Genomic DNA, 19085 nt, shown 5'->3' on the forward strand with positions numbered 1-19085 from the left:
AATTAGTGGTATATATGTACACAGTTGTGCATAATTAAGATTTTTTTTTCTCTATGTAAACCATAATGAGCTACTCAAGGATGCAAATATGAAATATTAATACTTCTGGATTCAGAAAATTGCGTTGATTCTTTTTTTTATCATCAGTTCCGTATAAAAGACCAATTGATGGAAATGTGTACTGACTCGATTATAGATCGGAGGTTCAAACATTATTGATTATTTAAAAGTTATAGGAGATTTGGAATATATTAGTACAACATTAAAAGTATAAAAGTTGGGCAAACAAAAAAAATTAATAATAATAGTATAATGAGATGTGGGACATCACATCTAATTTGTTATTCGATGAAAACTAGGCTTATTATATTTAAGCTTTGAAATAAATAAATAAATAAACTTGTCTCGATTCTTAATTACTTCACTCCAGTCTGTCTTTTCTCCAAGTTTCTCTCTCTTTCTCTCTTTTCTATTCTGTCTCCCTTATATGATTTTTCTCTAGTGGCAAATAGTTGAGATTATTCATGAAAGAGAGCAGGTAGAGAGAATAAATGGAACTAAATTTGTACAAATTTGAAATCCAAGTCAATTGTAGAGAAAGTCATAGGAGCTCTTTTTGTAAATTTAGAAACATCAGAAGGGGTCTAATAAAATGAAAAGCTTATCTTCAAAGTTAAGCCGTGAGGTAAGTATTGTTTCATTCACAATTGTTCTATAAATTTGTATCCCTATCCAAAAAAAAAAGGTATTTTTTTGTATTAAAAAAATTGGTATATTAGTTACAAACATAACTATGTGTCTTTGATAAGTTTTTTTGAGATACCAAATTGGAGGTAAATGAAATATGTCAATATGTTTTTTAACTAAACATGACTTCGATCGAACTTCAAAATAAAAATTACCCTAAAAATAAAATATAAAAAGTGAACTCATAGTCTCATATGATCAAATAACTCAAGGTCAAAATCAAGGCTAATATGAAGATCATGGTAAAAATCAAGGACCGAACCAAAGACAAGATTAAGGACAAAATTAGCATCAAGATTAAGGCCAAAATTAGGGCTAGAATCAGGATCCCAACCAAAATCAGGGTCAAAACTAGGTCAGGATCTTAATCAAAATCAGGGCTAAGGCCAGTGTTATGGCCAGGGTTAAGACTGACCAGTAGGCCAAAGAGTAATCCTTGGCCCACCATTGGTCCTAGTCAGGGCCAAAGTCTTAAGCCCAAGCATTATTCGAGCTCAAAGCAAGCTCTAGGTGAGTCAGGGCCACCAGATCTAAACTTGCACCCCTAGACATTTGAGTTCCTTAAAATATTGCAATGCAGAAGCTCTTCTCTTTTATCCTTTGTATCTCTAAAAAGCATTTGAGCTTGCAAGCCTAAAACCAACTAAGCCCACAGTGTTTTGAGCCCCAAAGGACCTGTAGTTAGGCCCTAAATAATGAAGTTGGGCCCATGGGCCGTGGCCCATTAATACAAGTGTTTTATAGTCTATGAACTGGATACAGGAGGTCAGAACCAAATTTGGACCTGCATAAGACCCAAGACCAAGTACATAACACACCCAAAAAAAAATTTCATAAAAAAAAATCACTTTTAAGGGAACTTTTGGGTACAGCCATTTGTTACTGCCGATCCTAGCCGATACTGTATCGGAATTATGTGTTGACGATAATCATTCAGACAACGTGTCCTAAACCTATTGGTTGTTTAATTGGACTTTCTAGCGAGGCATAAAGTATCAGAATCAAATGTCGTATCAATCAAACAATTTTAAGAGACATATCGTCTCATATCAAGTACTGTATCGTATTAGCCAATATATTTTGATGCAATCCGAGAGAGAGAGTCCATGGACTAGTGGGGTTTGAATAGTTAACAAACACAGGTTGGTGAGAATGGTAACCTCAATCACTTCTTTCTTTCTGTCATCCTTTTATGCTTTCTTTGAGGGAAGGTGATACCTTTGTCAAACCACCATATCTCCTTTTATCATGTGAGCAATATGCACCTTTTTCCTTTTTCAAGACTTACAACACTTGCTTCAGAAATCAAAGTTGGAAAACCATGGTTGATGGGCTCTACAACTTTCATACCAGACCAACATCAACTCACTTCAACTTCCCATTTAGCATCTCAAGATCAAAAATATTGAACCTATAAAAGTTTGGTTAGATATTACCCTTGCTTCAAGCTAAATTCATCTGAGGGAGTGAGTGAAATAATGAAAAGGACAAAAGATTCCCACCACCCAAACCCCACCAAAACAACCTAAAAAAACAGAAAGAGAAATTATTTTTCCTGAGGAATTAAGATTCCTTGGATGGATTTGAAGAGTAGAGAACTGTAAAACATGTTCTCTCTGAAGAGTCCCTCTCAAGTCTCATGAAATTCACAAAGGGGAGAAGCTCTACAAGAGAAGAGCTGAGAAGGGCAACACATGCAATCCCAAGTTTGTGAGCTGTAAAGCCTTGAATTGAGGAAGGAATATACTTCCTTTGCTTGTGGTCACTTGCAACAGACACACATTTTCTTGTGACTCTCAAGCTTCAGTCTTGGAACTTTCCTTGTGCCTCTGGTTCTTATTTTAAGCTCCATTTTTGTCCCTATCCTGTACTTTCTGGAGTCCCAGCACCTCGTTTTTCAAATGACTACAGTTACCAACCTGCAATCCAATCTTCTTTTCCTTTCTCTTTTCTTTGTCTCTTTCTCTGTGTTTATTCTGAGTGAATGCTACTGTTCCTGTAACCAAACTAATGATGTTTTCTGGTAACACCAAAGATAGAATATTGACTGTATTCCACACATAAGATGTGACCAGAAGCAGAATGGATCTAAGCAATCTGATGGGACAGAAAGCAGAAGAAGCAATGAATAAAAGAGTTGGGTTATAATCACGAAGAGTGGAAAAAATATCTCATTCAAGGAACTGGGTTCATTCATTACTAGCTGTTATAATCTCACAAATAGAAAAAGGAAAAGCTTAAAGGCCAATAGCAAATTGTATCTACTTGGTCCTGGAAAAAAATTCATTAACCATGATAATCTCATCTCACAATCTCCATGGTGGCATGATTGTATCACATGCAGATCATAAAAGTGGAAACAAGAAAAGGGATTAACAGTAAAATAAAAACTATTATAGAACTTAGAAAGAAGGCCCACACATGTTCATATATGAGCTAACAAAGAGGATAGCAGTGGAAGCAACAAAATGAATCAAAAACAAGTTTTGATTACCCAGAAGGCATCTATCTATAAATCCTACCAAATAAGGACTTCCAACCAGTCATCTCCAGTGGAAATGCCAGTTATGTAGTCTGAATGAGAAGATTGCAGCAGGTGCTCAAGCAAAAAACACAAAATCATTCTTACTTCCATAAATCTGCCTGAGAGTTTGATAGATTCATCAACCACCAATTTGATCACATAAATTGAAACAAATCAGCTTTCCATTACTGAAACTGATCCACAAAATGAATCAACAAATTGCAGGAGGGGGCATGAGATATTTCCCCTTCAATTCTAATTCAATATACAGTTAACATATGTATATTGCAGGTGGTCTCCAGATGAAACTAACAAATTAAATGAACAACTTACTACTCTACACTATCTGCTCTCTGCAACTGGATACATTACAGGCTTGAGCCGTCCACATAAAATTGAAATAACTGATGGCAGAAACCCATAAACCATCTCCCAGAAAAACTAAACAGGATTAGCTGCTTGTGTATTGATTGTGCTGCTATCAACACAACTAATCCTCTGTCTTAATCTTCCTCCAACAGATTGGTTTCTGCTCAATTGGAAGGCACCATTTTCAGAATTGGAACCAATGGACCGGATTCTTCTCGGACCTGAGGGTCTTCCAATTGCCGGAGCCAATGAATGGTCTGCACAATCGGCCTCACTTAGAAAGCTGGAATCTCCATCTGTTCCTGCCATGAGATCCATCAAATTGCTCTTGAAAACTAGACCCAGATCAGAATACACTCTCCTTGAGTTCCTCAATGACCGAGAACTTCTGGAATCGATTGAATCTCCATTTTCTCCAGCTTGACGCCTTGACCTAGTTCTCAAATGGGTATTCTCAGGTTCTACAGGGCGTCCTACTGTTTCTACCATCAAGCAAGGATTACCCACAGACAAGCTATTCCAGGAGTGAAGAGGCACCATCTTACTGAGAACATTAAGCCACTCCACGATCTCCTTCATTGAAGGCCTGCGTTCTCTGCAAGATCTCACACACTTGCCTGCAATCACTGCTAATTGTTTTCTAACCATGGGGTCCTTGAGAGGTTCAATTCTGGGATCATAGATGCTCAGAAGCTTTCCTTTCCTTATCAATGGAATTGCCCAATCGACAATTGAAGGAGGTGAATGCCCAACATCGATCGCTTTTCTGCCACTGATGATCTCCAGAAGAAGGATTCCAAAACTAAACACATCAGTCTTTGTGCTCAGATTATCAGGTGTGAGGTAGCCAGGATCAAGGTACCCCATTGTTCCAGCCGGCGGCGTCGACCGAAGCCGGAAATTGTCCACATGACAACGCAAGGCAAGCCCGAAGTCGCCCAGTCTCGCGTTGAAATTCCGATCTATTAACACATTTGCAGACTTGATGTCTCTGTGAACTATAGGAGGATTTGAGGAGTGAAGAGTATCAATGGCTTCGGCAGTTTGAAGGGCAAATCTGACTCTTCGACCCCAGTTAGGAGGAGGTCGAGAGCTGTTGTGAAGAACATCATAAAGGGTTCCATTACTCATGAATTCAACAACCAGAAGACGATCTCTAGAATCATTCGTGAAACCCAGTAAATTCACAAGTCGAGGGCCATGGATTTTGGATAAAATATCAATCTCGTTATCCACTTCGTTGCCGCTGCAGTCAGCAGAGGATGAGGAAGCACCACGAGAAACGCCTCGGCCGCCACCGCCCCAGCCGGCTTTGGAGGATTTCTTGACGGCAACAAGGCGGCCACTGCGAAGAACGCCCTTGTAAACGCAACCATGGCTACCTCTACCCAATAGTTTCTGAGGAGAGAAACCATTCGTGGCGGCTTCAAGGTCACTGTACTGGAATTGTTGGATCCTGAGAGGCTCTTCTCTGTGATTTTTCTTCTTGGGTTTGTCGGCAGAATAGGTGGAAGTCGAGCTAGTACTTGGGTGGGAATTCGAGGAGGTTAAGACAGAAGATTCAGCTCTGCAAGAAAGGTATCCCATCAATTTTGATTGAAGAAGACAGCTTTTTCGGTTTCTTGGTTTTGCCCAGTTATGTTATAGCCTTATAGATTTGATTTCTTCAATAACCATGAAACCTGCAAGCTTTAGAGATGAATGAAGCAGAACCAAATATAAGACAACAAGAGAGAGAAGAGAAGAAAGAAGAGCCTTGCAGGTGAAAATCTGAAATGGAACAGCAATTTTGGAATATTAGAATATGTAGGACAGATAGATAGAGAACATACCACTCGGCAACAAGTTGGATTTCTGGTATTATATGCTCATTAATTTCTCAAATTCATTACTTGATTAATTAATATATAAAGTTCGTGATTTGTCAATAATAATAGAACCAATCATCTGTAATTGGGGTGATTAATTTTGGTTCTCTTGGATAATGGAACCATGTTTTATATACAAAATTTGGATTATGTGGAGTATACTTTGTTATTGGTGAATAATAACCGTTGGATTGGAATAGTTTATGGGATTAACCCCCGGATATTAGGTAATGTATTGCATAATAATGGCAGATTTAACGGAATAAATGCCGGAATTTGACGGCGAAAAATTGCAGGCTCCACACGCAATCCGTGAACTAAGTTAGCTGTTGCTGGTTCAGTAAGCTTTTGATATTTTTGAGATTCAACGGCTGTGATTCGAAGATATCATTGTCATTAATTCTCAAAAATGTCACCTATGACAATAGCATGAATGATATTCCTATCTCAATTCTCACCCTCATTTTACCCACTCAAAATCTACGGTGTAGATTGTTGAGGGGATCTAGATTTTCTCCCTCCAACGTTGCCTTCTGTCTTGACCATTTGATCCGAAATTTTGATAACGCGTGAAAAGAATTTGGATTCTTCAACCATCAAGTTAGACCAGTAGAAATATGTATTTCTTTTAAGTACTGACAAAATAGATTAGAGATAGACTCTCAAAAGCTTGATAACACGTTTGTTGTGTATGAGTTTATCTAAACCCATCAATCATTGGGTTCTTTTATATTAACTTACAAAACCAACGTTGTTTATACGCTTTAAGAGACAAGATCTCCGGTAAAATAGTCAGTCAATCATTTCATTTTGTGGGTCCCACGTCAATTACCTTACACAAGTCTGATTTCCCTGGGGGTATACTATACGAAGCCAGTCTTCCATGCTATCTGTTTGTGGACCAAACCAAACACATCAGAAGGGGAGGGTGAAAAGGAAAACTTTTCAATCTGATAAGTTTGGCGAAAAGGAAAGTGACATGGAAAGGAAAGGAAACGAAATCTTAGCTTTCTCTGAGCTTTTATTATCATCTCTAATTAAGGTGATTTTTGGTGGGTTAGATTATCATTACAGATTGGTCCACCACTGTTCCATTATCAAACTAGTCTGACCCAATTGGACCATCCGGTCTTTCTCTCTCTTCGTGAGTTTTACTTTTACGGTTTTACCCACATTAGGTTGCTCCAGACATTCCAGCTGTTCTCTCTGTTCAAGTGGTTCAAAACCAGCTGGCCGTCTCCATCTTGGGCCCACTTCCTGTAAGTGTGAGAAGGTATTTTTAATGGTTTGTCTCGCCACTCAACATGGGCTGGGCCAGATTGGGCCTGGTGAACCATTTCAATCCCAAACTTGCTTCATTGGGCTTGGGCCAGGTTTGGAAAATGTCCACTTTGTTGATTTGAGTTCATATTGGAGTCCGGATCGTCTCCCCCAACGGGAAGCACAAACCCAGACGACTGTTGACCACTTATTACAGGAGGGCCCACAGGATTAGGGTGATAAGATTTTTTAAAATATTTTATTATTTTTAACTTGTGGACCTTCACAGGCAGAGAGGGATCCAACAAAATTTTGGTCCGCGTTGCCAATCCGCTAAAAATCCACGCCCTGCCCAAACCCAGCACCAAAATATACTCCTGAAACAAGGATCTCAAGTGAAGAATATCCTCAACAATGTGTAGTATCCCCGGTTGAGGAGATGATCCACACTCTTCATATTGGTTAGTTTACGAGGTCGTCAAGTTCGACCGTTCGACTCAAACTTTGAACCCAAGGTTTGAAAATTTGAAACTACATCCATGAACGAAATCCTTTGACACTGTTTGTTTTCAAAAAAAATTACCAAATCATAGTCGGTTCAATAATGAACTTGGGATGGGAATCAATTCTATGTAGGTACAGGTTAATGGTATCGTGAGAGGCTGATCAACTAGGCTAAACCACTAAACTAGTCTGAGAGATGATCGAACCTGGCTCGCTACATTTGGATGAAGTTGAGAAGATATGGTGGTTATGCAAAAGTTGTGGTACCCCCCCCCCTCCTCAGTTCAAATTGTGAAGAGCATTGCACAAGGATGAAAAGCACATAACTACCCAAATCATGTACTGCTTTATTTTATCAATTAGTTTATCTTAGCTTTTTCTTTCTTAGTACAGTATGAGTTTCAATGTTCTCTCCGAATGACTTGTGGTTTCAATCTTTTCCTAAAAGATATTTATGAGTTTTGTAGCCTTCTCCCAAAAGGATTCGAAAGTTCTTGATAGGCCAAGGTAAGAGGCGAATCCCATGTTTGCCTAGAGGTTAGATGCATGCATGGTGTTTTCCTTGAGTCTTTGGGACTCCGACATACTCTGCGCAGTATACCACACATCAGTGACGGTGGCCAAAAATGTAGGAGCAAAGCCAAGATTCAACATTAGGGGTGAGATTAGGTATGCTGAGCTTTCTAACTAGTTAAGATGCAATGTTTTTTTTTTTTTCCTTTTTTTGGGTAAAAGTTAAGATGAAATGTTGAATATTGGCTAATAGAAGCTCCTTTTTCCAAAAATAAAAAATTACCCTCTCTCGGCAACATGGAAAACATTGCATCTAGATTTTGTTTTTTTATTATTACTACAACCCTCATCCTTAGCCCAAGCCCATCTTCACCTTAGATTTTGTCTTCCTGTTTAGCACCTGAAGCCCAATAGAGTCAAAAGATTAAGTGACGTTCAGGTAAAGCCCAGCCCAGCCCAGCCCATTCTGGAAGCCAACATCTTCCGAAGAGCAATGAATATGGTCAACATATGTTTTTTTGGTCAACAAAGGAATTAGTTAGTTAAGTTTTAAATAAAAAAATACGAAATAGAATCACATTTTAATGATTCGATTTGGTAACGCGATAATTAAAAAGGATTCTGAGACTCATTTGACCCATTTGACTTTTTTTTCACAAACACCTTTTTTTAATTAGTGAAAGTGCTCTCTCTCTCTCTCTATCTCTCTAAATCGATTGGTTTTCCTTTGGCTACCAGGGTGTACTATGCTAGCACTGTGAGTTACGAGTAAAAGTAGTACTTTGAGGTTGACACATCATCATCAAAAGCTTTGTGGGCCCTCCAGGTTTGTTGGTACACTGGTACCGTACACCTAATGTTCCAAAGTTAAACCTTATGTAGCGTACCACCCTACACCATCATTAAGATTCGTAGAAGAAGACAAAAGGCTGGCAGCAGGAAGTGAATTATTTCAAATCATGATTTTAGGGTTTGCATGTCTGTGAACTAGGGTTAAAATTATCTGGGTGAACTTGAACATGGTGACAAACAGTGAGAGCGGGCCGATCGTGTTAGATTGAAAGTAGTTGCCGACAATCAAATTGATAAATAAAAGAAACGCCTTTCCTAGTGAATGGGGGTGCAAAGAGGTTAGAACTAAAGAGTTATAGAGCCAAAGGAAAAGTTCAATGTGCAAAATTCAATAAAAGGCCAATTATCTTTATTTTAAATTGATTTTTTCAAATAATACTAATAATTTAGATCAATAAGAACTACAAATTATATTTTGCCAATGATTTTTTTGTTAATTTCTTTGTAAGTTGTCATGTTTATTTGATTGATTCATTAATAAAAAAGATGGTAAATGTATACGACCACCAATATTGGAGTAGTATATGTACGTGGGAGATCGAAAAACACGGATGAGATTGAGTAACCCCCACCAAGCACATCCACACGAGAAAAAAAGAAAGGAATCCATAGCATAGCCAATATTGATGTAATGGTAGCACAACTACTACATCCAAAGTTTTGCCTAACCTCTATCTCAGCCTCTTTTGTTAACAAAGAGGAGAAAAACAGATGATAAAAAATAGAGTTTTATTTATTCTTTATCTCCTTATTAATTGACAAAAAAACAAAAACAATTAATGAGAAAGATTGTTTTTCTCTCTTAATCGCCCCCCTTCCCATCTCTAAATAAATGGGGATGTTTGCCTGAGAAACGAACAAAGGAGTGAGACAACTCATCAAGAGTAGGGTTTTGAGGGTTAAATGAGGTGGCTTCTGTGTTGGAGTAATGAGTTTGAAATTCTTCAAGGGTTGAGAGTGTGAGTTGAGAAAGGGTGTACAGGAGTATCCAATTTTGGATACAGAGTTCGGTTTGGGTATAAATTTAAGCATTGTCAAGTGTTGTGAAATTCTACTATCTCATTGTGAAAAATCCCATTACACCCTTGATGTAGGCAAAACCGAGCCACATATATTGTTGTGTTTGTGTTCCTTTTATGATCATTTATTTTGTTATCTTTCACACGGGTCTCCCGCATGTACTATCCACGTGGGCCCCACACATACACTATTCACAACATTATTCATAGACACTATTCACGAATATCTTTGTTGTATTTCTTTTTCTCCGTCTATCTTTTATACAGGTGGTAAAAGAGTGAACCGTCTTTGGTAATTTATTCCCCAACAAGTGGTATCGAAGTCTAATTCGCGAGACTATTGGTAAAAGATGTCGATGGAGGCAAGCATCGTAAGATAGACTTGAACGGGAGCAATTAGATGACATGAAAATCCAAGATGGAATATTTTCTATATTACAAAGACTTATATGCTCCTATAGAAGGTGCATCATCAAAACCAAAGCAGATGTCTGAAGCATAATGGAAAGTCCTTGATCGGAAGGTTGTTGGCTTTAAGAGAACACACCGAATTTAACTAACAAATTCGGTGTCTCTCTCTTTCAGCCTCCTTTGTTAACAAAAGAGGGCAGAAACAAATGATAAAAGAGAGTTTTCTTCTCTCCTTACCTCCTTATTAATTGACAAAAAGGCAAAAACAATTAATGAGATATTGTTTTTCTCTTTTAATCGCCCCCCTCCCCATTAGATGGGGGGGGGGTTGCTTGAGAAACAAACAAAGGAGTGAGAGAATTCATCAAGGACAAAGTTCTGAGGTTTGAATAAGGTGTTTTCTATGTTGGAGTAGTAGGTTTGAAACTCTTCAAGGGTTGAGAGTGTGAGTTTGAGAGAGGGATACAACGATATCTAGTTTTGGATACATGATTGGATTTAGTTATAAATCCAAGCATTGTATAAGTGTTGTGTATTTCTACTCTCTCATAGTAAAAATTTTAATTACGCCCATAGATGTAAGCAAAGTTGAACCACGTATATAAGTATATTGTTGTGTCTATGTTCCTTTTGTGATCATTTATTTTTTGTCTTTCACGTAGGTCCCACAAAGGTACTATCCATGTGGGCCCCAAACAACACTATTCATAGACACTATTTATGAATACATTTGTTGTATTACTTTTTCTCTGTCAAACTTTTACACAGATGGGAAAAGAATGAACCGTCTATCAATATTTTTTTTTCAAATAAACAAGTTAACTCCTACACCTAGCTCATGCAAGTTACATTCAATCACTCGTCTCTTTTCCTATGCTTTGAGATCTCATTACTAGTATCTGCACCCCATATGTTGGGTTAATGTTGTTTTCTCATCATTGACTTGATTGTGAAAGGTGGCTCACCAACCACAGTGGTTGGCCCGCTCTCACTATTTTTGCTTGTTTCACTAGTTACACTAGTTAAACTATAGTTCAGAATTGATTTACTAAAGACATCACATTTTGGATGCAACACACCATTTATAATTTTAAATGTAGTATCAGTTTCACACCTTACATACTATATTAATTGTTCAAAATATACAAGTAATAGAGTCCATAAAAACTCACTTTTGGAAGATCTAGTAAACTTAGACGCGTTCTCACAAAAAAAAAAAAGAGTAAAATTCCAAATGCAAATGTAAGTATTGGCGTCTGATGCCATTTTGATGACAATAATTCCCATGTTGTACACTTAATCATGACGGCAATGATTCTCATATGTGTAAATGTATATTTTGGTGTTTAATGCCATATTGACGACAATAATTCCCGTACAGTGTACTTAATCGAGACGACTTTCCCCCAATATGACAATTCATTACCAATACCTAAAACCCTCTCCTAAATAAGGTTTTAAAGCATAGAATCAACTTCAGTATCACAATCACCTTCAAAATAAGTACAACTAGTTTATACCATTTCATTAAGAGAAAATTAATGTTTATAATTTCATAAATTGCAAGATTCATTCTTGATCAAGATCAATAATTAACAATAATAACATTTTCTTATCATCATCAAACCAGCATTGAAACTTAAAGGTCTAGGAATGGAAAAGAGGGGGAAAGTAGGAGGGAGAAGGCATTGAAGAATAAGATTCAAACTCAAGATCTCTGCATTAATAACCATGGAAATCACTTGTACCTGTTCCATACCCTCTCTTTTTTTATGTTAACTAAAACCCACAACCCCATGGATGTGCTTAGCTGCTTATTAACTCATAATTTGGTTGTACCTATTCATAGATTATATGAGAGAGAGAGAGAGAAAAAGAGAAGTGATGTTGACAGAGCAGGCTGAGAGCAGCAGGAGTAGAGCAGAGAGAGTACCAAAAGAATTGAAATGATTGGTGGTTTGTCACTATTTTGGCCTTGCTGCTACCTTTATAGCTTCCAAGTCTCATTTTTATGGCTGCCAGCCTAATATCCCATCATCATCCTTTGCCCTTTTCACTCCTTCCCAAGTCTCTCTCTCTCTCTTTCTCTCTTCCTTTGTGTCTCCCTCAGAAAGCTTTGGTGGGTCTTTTGACCGTTGCACTTACATATCCTTCCTTTGTCATTCAATGTAGCAGCCAAAAGTGTGCCCTTTGGGCATCCAGCATTCCTCTCTCTCTCTCAGTTCCTTTGAGCTTGGACTTCTCAACTTGTCACTACTTCTCTGAGTCAAGAACACAAATATTTACAGATAAAGAAAGGTTGCCCAAATATTCATCTTCCACAAAGATAAATTATCCATAATTTTATCCTTTACTTTTTATTATATTCTTATTATAATTTTGATTTTCTATCCATAATATAGAGCTAACGAAAACAAGAGCAAAAGGGAAGGAAGGAAGGAAATGGATCCCAGCTAGGTTCAAACCTTTCTTCCCATCTCTCCCTGTCCCACCCTCTCCATCTTTATATTAGTTTTTCTATCTTTCTTTTCTCTCCCTCTTTCTATTCTTCTTTTTGTTCTTTGATCTCTCCCAGTTAATACTTAGTTCTTCCTTTTTTTTCGCTGTACAGATTCAATTTCCTCTTCGGCGCTCAAATTTTTGGAATCACCAGCTTCCACCACAGGAGGTGCTGGTGAAGGTGAAGGAATCCCAGTAACACCACCACCACCATCGCCGCCACCACCACAACCACCATCATCACCATCCAGTGTTACGGTACTGTAACTCAACAGAGCAGCAGCATCAAGGACCCCAGCTGGGCTTGATGGCAGACTAGTACTAGTGGGGATGAAGTTCTTGATCTCTTCAACCATTTCATAGCACCTCAGCAATCTGGTCTGCGTTGCAGAACAGAACCCATTAGAAATCACAAAACGAAATCAATGAAACAAAACATTTCGGGATTTGAGTTTCATTTTCTCACCTTGTTCAGCAGAAAAGCAGAGCAGGAATCGATGGCTTTGATTAAATCGATGGGCTCTTCTTCTCCAGCTACAGAGATTGCCACAGCTACTGCAATCTCTGATGGCCGGAAGTCAATGAATTCCGCAACTGCCCATCAACAAATGTGAATAAAAATCCACGAAAAATTCGTTCTTTAGATTTCAAGTTGACTTAACAGAGATAGATACCTTTGCTGGTGCTTAAGATTATCTCAACGCATCGAGAAATCAAAGATTTGGGGTCTCGGGTTTCTGGGTTTATGATTTTCCCCAAGAAGTAATCGATGAACGAGAGAGGAGTAACTGCATTAGCCCTCCACTTCAAAGTCGACAACAATAAAAGTTCCATCCGAAGAATATATTTGGATTCAAAGACCAAATTTTCTTCCATCACCTACAAAAAAACATTATACACCTTCAAACCCACTGCAATTTCACAATGGAATGGCTTTCTTATATCGCAGTTCTCAGAATTAGTAGGTTTACCTGTAAATCAAAAGCAAATGGAACTTCTAGCTCTTCCATTTTGGTGGCAACAGATAAGCAAGATACAGACAACAACTGGTACTTCCATGACTCAATGCGATGAATGCTTCCACTCTAATCGAAATTGAACAGAAATGAATAAATTTATCATTCATGAGGGAAAAAAAAAGGATCTTTATCGTTCTGGAAAAAAAGTTTTGAGATGAACTTACTGGAATTTCATACTCAGATAAAAATCGATCCAGGTAATTTATGGCCAAACAAACAGTCGATGGCTGGAACTGATAATGCTGAAAAACCTATCAAAGGAATCATGATAAGAAATGTTAATAAAAAACCTGGCGGCATCAGTTACAAAACAAATTAACCAGAGGATACTGGAACAAAAAACTCAAAAGCCCACCTTGTAAATCCAATCAACAGAGTCATTACGAGCAGAGGCATCGATGGCACCAGATTGGAGCCTAGCCAAGTAATCGTTTCTGGGCATCATTACAAGTTCTTTTTCAAGAAGACTAAAGACTATCTCGTAATCATCGCAAGAAGCAGAAGAGAAAAGCTTCTTTTGAGGCCCATTCTGCACTTCTTCGATGGGTTTGTTCTCTTCATCGATGAGTTTGAAATCTTCATCGCAGAGGATGCTTGAGAAACCGTCCATAATGCACTGATATGCCAACCCTCTTCACCCCAGAACGATTACTTTGCGTCTCAAGAATCCACCATTGAAGCTCTGCAGAAGCTTAAATAGAAGCACAGAGAGAGAGAGAGAGAGAGAGAGAGGGAAGTTTTCGTGAAACGGCTCAAGTTTCTTTGAAAAGAGCAATTGCCTGAGGGCGGGTGGCGCTTCATTCCTCCATTAAAGCTTTGCTTTTGGAGGGCTTGGGATTCAGAAAAGGAGAGTACTTTGAATGATCAGCTGAGATGCATTTGCATGGAAAGTTGATGGAGATTTGACTTAATCCACCACCTGAGGGCCTACCCTAGGGATCAAAGGGTTTGCATCACTTAATCATCAATGGAGAAAAGAGTGTGATTGTTCTTATTATGCAAGAGCAACACTGTAACAAAAGATACACTCTGAAAGAGGAAATTGCTAGGAAAATTCATTACTATGTTGTAACTTGTAAATCTACTTGTTTTGTTTTACCCCCAAAAAATCTATTTATTTTCAGAATTTCCCGCCTTCATTTTCAAGGATTACAAAATTGTCTAGATTTTACCTATCTACATTAATCAGATTCAAATATTCTTTAGTGTGCCAAAGGCCCAAATATGTATACTTATGTGTTGGGGAGAATCTTCTTCCAATTTTACAACCCAAATAGTCTGGAACTCTTGTATTGATAACTTTCCGAAATAACTTCAGGGTTTGTCATACAATAGTCATAAATGAAGAGTTTCATGAATACAACACATATAATTATTTTCTGTGAAGAGCTCTGAGAGGAGAACGCACGATTATGGGACACTCTATGACTCACACAATTCCGGAACACTCTTTGACATTTGTTGGAAGAATTTCTTTGGTTGACATAATAATAGAGTCAAAATAATAAGGAATTTCAATTTCATTCAAGTTGGAAAATACTTTGTAGCTCTACTTCGCCCATGGCCAATAACTCTAGACAACTAAGTCAAATGTTTGACTTCTGTGTCGAAAATAAACAAAAAGGGATATTTTCTTTAGTTTTAAAAGAGATTTGAATCATATTCATGACAATTATACTATAGTTGAGAGGTCTTTCGGTTTGTTTCAAATAAGGAAGTATTAGTGCATGCCTTCTCCATGTGAATGAATTCATTAGTTCCGTGTTTATATACAAACCTATTTTTTGCTACATTTTCATGTTATTTTCCCTAAAAACAAGAGAATGATTTATTTGGTGTACATAGAATAAATAAATGCTAGAACAGTGATGATAGTCTAGACATGAGGAATATTCTAAGTTTCATTCAATATGAGATGTTCTAGTGAATACATTCTTGATGATGGATGAAACTATACTACATAATCACTTGTTTAATCGCCTATTCTCTTTCGCTCGATCATTGTATTTAATGGAGAAGAGTTTATTTAGTCGATAAAGTTAAAATGGAAGAATAAAAATGAAATTAGACTCGACAAAAGAGTTATATGAGTTTCATCCCATAAGAGACCATTTACTTTTAAATAAAAAGTTCAGTTTTCTATTTACCAAAAATAAGAGACCATTTATTTGATGAAACAAAATGAGGTGGACAAAAAGGTGTGTGAAATGGATATTATTTCCAATAAAATCCCCGAAGTTTAATTTATTTCGTGCCCGCTTTTTTCTCACCCCATGCCTAATTATGAAAAAGTAAAAAGTAAGTTTATGGAGCTCGTGCATTTTGTTACACATGTAAATGGATGGTCAAAATCTACCTTCGGGTTTCCACTTGTATATGTTTAAGGGTGTCCAAATCCAGAATTTTTCTTACTGAAAAGTATTTGTATCCATCCGAGAAGCAATTGGATGTGAATAACTGCTAATCCGATCGGATAATTCTCGGATAAAAATTTATCTAGACATAGTATAGTAGAGCATTAAACATTTTATTATCTAAAAAAGTTGATAATCGAACTAGAAAACCATAATCACTAACCTGTAAATCGAAAATTAGAAGTCACAAAAATAACAATCAATAATCGGATAGTTTATCGGATTCAGATTCAAATGGCTTTATAAATTTTCATTGTATTCAATCATTCGGATAACGATTTGGGAAAAGACTATCCCCCCATTTTTTTCATGCAAACAAAAGATGTATATGGAAAGTATTTATAAATGATCTCTTTGCAATCACCATCTAGATTTATAAGATTCAAATAAATTTTGTTGTGTTTGGTCCCCAAATGTGCGTCCAACAGCCAAACAATACTTACACTGTGTTGTGACATTGCCACCTATTCCATGTATGTTTATGTATTAGGGAGAATCTCCTTCCAATTTTAGAGCCTCTTGGTCTAGAACTCTTGCATTGACTTTTTTCCATAATAATTCGAGGGTTTGTCATGCGATATATGTGTATACAAATAGTCATAAATGAAGAGTTCTATGAAAACAACACATACGTATAATTACATCTAAGGAAGAGAGATAGAGAGAGTAGACGATTCTAGAACGCTCTTTGACGTGTACTCATAGAGTTTTTTTGGTTGGTGCAGTAAAAGAACGCTCTTTTTCCGTTATTTGAGGGTTCTTTATGGGGGTTAGTTCCGGATGACAATGTTGACAATGATCGTGCTTTGGAGATCCTCTTTATCCAGCCTACCCATGCTCCCCTCCCAGCACTCGCACGCATGACTGACACAGGCAGACCCTGTGTCAAGCCTTATGTAAGTGTGAAAGAATGAGGGCATAAGAAGCTAGGGTGGAGAAGATCCAAATCTTGATGGTGGCTTAGCTTGTCTGCAAGAGTGATTCTTTTCTTATTGTATAGTTTTGCTTGCAATAGTAGCGAGTTGACTTGTATAAGTTTTTTTATAATTTTTATTTTTTATTTATTTCCAAAAACAAACCTTCTTTCTCTTTTCTTCTTTACTTGCATGAATCTCTCAACTAATGGTCAAATTCAGAGTCCAAAATTTTGCCACCACCAGCTTCCTCTACTACAGGAGTAGGTAGGAGTAGGTGTTGGTGAAGGTGAAGGAATCCCACCACCACCACCACCATTATCACCACTCACTGTTACATTATTGTTACTGTAACTCAACAGTGCAGGCTGCAGCAGCATCAAGGACCCCAACTGGGCTTGATGGCGGACTAGTTGTACTGCTAGGCATCAAGTTCTTGATCTCTTGAACAACTTCATAGCACATCAGCAATCTCGTCTGCATTTCAGAACAAAACCCATTAGAAATCTCACACAACGAACATTTCAGGATTTGGGTTTCATTTTGTCACCTTGTTCAACAGAAAAGCAGAGAAGGAATCGATGGCTTTGTTCAAATCGATAGTCTCTTCTTCTCCAGCTACAGAGATTGCCACAGCTACTGCAATCTCCGATGGCCGGAAGTCAAGGAATTCCGCAACTGCCCATCAACAAATGTGAATCAACATCTACGAAAATTTCATTCTTTTTCGTCCAGATTTCAAGTTGACTTAACAGAGATGGATACCTTTGCTGATGCTTAAGATTATCTCCACGGATCGAGGAATCAAAGATTTGGGGTCTCGGGTTTCTGGGTTTACGATTTTCTCCAAGAAGTAACCGATGAACGAGAGAGGAGTAACTGCATTAGCCCTCCACTTCAATGTCGACAGCAATAAAAGTTCCATCCGAAGAATATATTCGGATTCAAAGACCAAGTTTTCTTCGATCAGCTGCAAAAAATATTACACTACTGCAATTTCACAATGGAATGGCTTTCTTATATCGCAGTTCTCAGAATTAGTAGATTTACCTGTAAATCAAAAGCAAATTGAAATTCTACCTCTTCCATTTTCATGGCGACAAACAAGCAAGATACAGACAATAACTGGTACTCCGATGGCTCAATGCGATTGCTTCCACTCTAATCGAAATTGAACAGAAATGAAGAAAAAGAAAAAAGAAAAAGAAGGATCTTTATCGTTCTGAATAAAAATTCGAGATGAACTTACCGGAATTTCATTCTCGGATAAGAATCGATCCAGGTAATTTATGGCTAAACAAACAGTCAATGGCTGGAACTGAAATTGCCGAGAAACCTATCAAAGATATCACAAGAAGAATAGGTATCAAAAACCTTAACCCATGAGATGAAAAACAAATTAATCAGAGATTACTAGGACAAAAAAAAACTCAAAAGCCCACCTTGACAATCCAATCAACAGAGTCATTACGAGCAGAGGCATCGATGGCACCGGATTGGAGCCTAGCTAAGTAATCGTTTCTGGGCATCATTTCAAGTTCTTTCCCAAGAAGATTCAAAACTATCTTGTAATCATCGCAAGAAGCAGAAGAGAAAAGCTTCTTTTGAGGCCCATTCTGGATTTCTTCGTTGCAAAGAAAGCTTGAGAAATCATCCATAATGCACTGATATGCCAACCCTTTCCACCCCAGAACGATTACTTTGCGTCTCAAGAATCCACCATTGAAGCTCTGCAAAGCTTAAATAGAAGCAGAGGAGAGAGAGAGAAGGGGGAATTTCGTGAAACGGGCCAAGCTTCTTAGAAAGAGCAGTTGTCTGAGGGCGGGTGGCGCTTCATTCCTCCATTAAAGCTCTGCTTTTGGGGAGCTTGGGATTCAGAAAAGGTAAATACTTTGAATGATCTGGTGAGATGCATCTGCATGGATAGTTGATGGAGATTTGAGTTTATCAACTACCTTATGGCCTACCCCACAGATCAGACGCCCGAGATCACTCAATCATCAACACAGAAAAAAAGTGTGATGGTTTTCATTATGCCTGTAGAAACTGATACCCAAAAAATGAAGTTACACTGTAAGTTTAACAAACTCATTATATTATAAATGAGGAATTTTTTTTTGATAAACGAAAAGAAGAAATTGAGAGGAATATTTTTTACTGTGTTATAAATCT

General features: G+C 37.7%; 2 protein-coding genes and 1 pseudogene across 2 annotated transcripts; all 3 read right to left on the minus strand.

Moving 5' to 3' along the window:
• Positions 1-3558: 3558 nt before the first annotated feature.
• LOC149008349 (serine/threonine-protein kinase-like protein At3g51990 pseudogene) lies at positions 3559-5474 on the minus strand (annotated as a pseudogene).
• Positions 5475-12594: 7120 nt separating this feature from the next.
• LOC149008350 (cyclin-D4-1-like) lies at positions 12595-14341 on the minus strand. Its single transcript, XM_089167290.1, has 6 exons — positions 13941-14341; positions 13750-13836; positions 13538-13651; positions 13241-13445; positions 13033-13160; positions 12595-12946 (listed from the first exon to the last, which is right to left on the minus strand). The coding sequence occupies exons 1-6, from the start codon at positions 14193-14195 to the stop codon at positions 12650-12652; spliced, it is 1086 nt and encodes a 361-aa protein (XP_089023416.1). The 5' UTR covers positions 14196-14341; the 3' UTR covers positions 12595-12649.
• Positions 14342-17258: 2917 nt separating this feature from the next.
• LOC149008351 (cyclin-D4-1-like) lies at positions 17259-18571 on the minus strand. Its single transcript, XM_089167228.1, has 6 exons — positions 18356-18571; positions 18163-18249; positions 17964-18074; positions 17679-17883; positions 17464-17591; positions 17259-17390 (listed from the first exon to the last, which is right to left on the minus strand). Exons 1-6 carry the CDS (start codon positions 18569-18571, stop codon positions 17259-17261), a joined length of 879 nt encoding a protein of 292 aa, XP_089023354.1.
• Between the last annotated feature and the right edge of the window lie 514 nt (positions 18572-19085).

This window comes from Hakea prostrata, chromosome 8, assembly GCF_041222555.1.
Source record: "Hakea prostrata isolate BN-2017 chromosome 8, UWA_Hpros_2, whole genome shotgun sequence".
NCBI classification, from domain to species: Eukaryota; Viridiplantae; Streptophyta; class Magnoliopsida; order Proteales; family Proteaceae; genus Hakea; species Hakea prostrata.

What these genes read in the sequence shown, in the direction of transcription:
- LOC149008351 (XM_089167228.1), bottom strand. Translation starts at nt 18,571, where the DNA reads ATGGATGATTTCTCAAGCTTTCTTTGCAACGAAGAAATCCAGAATGGG. An exon ending in TATCCGAGAATGAAATTCCG is followed by an intron (nt 18,075 to 18,162) that starts GTAAGTTCATCT and finishes AATTTCGATTAG; the next exon opens with AGTGGAAGCAATCGCATTGA. An exon ending in AATCTTAAGCATCAGCAAAG is followed by an intron (nt 17,592 to 17,678) that starts GTATCCATCTCT and finishes GTTGATGGGCAG; the next exon opens with TTGCGGAATTCCTTGACTTC.
- LOC149008350 (XM_089167290.1), bottom strand. Translation starts at nt 14,195, where the DNA reads ATGGACGGTTTCTCAAGCATCCTCTGCGATGAAGATTTCAAACTCATC. An exon ending in CTGTTGATTGGATTTACAAG is followed by an intron (nt 13,837 to 13,940) that starts GTGGGCTTTTGA and finishes TTCCTTTGATAG; the next exon opens with GTTTTTCAGCATTATCAGTT. An exon ending in AATCTTAAGCACCAGCAAAG is followed by an intron (nt 13,161 to 13,240) that starts GTATCTATCTCT and finishes GTTGATGGGCAG; the next exon opens with TTGCGGAATTCATTGACTTC.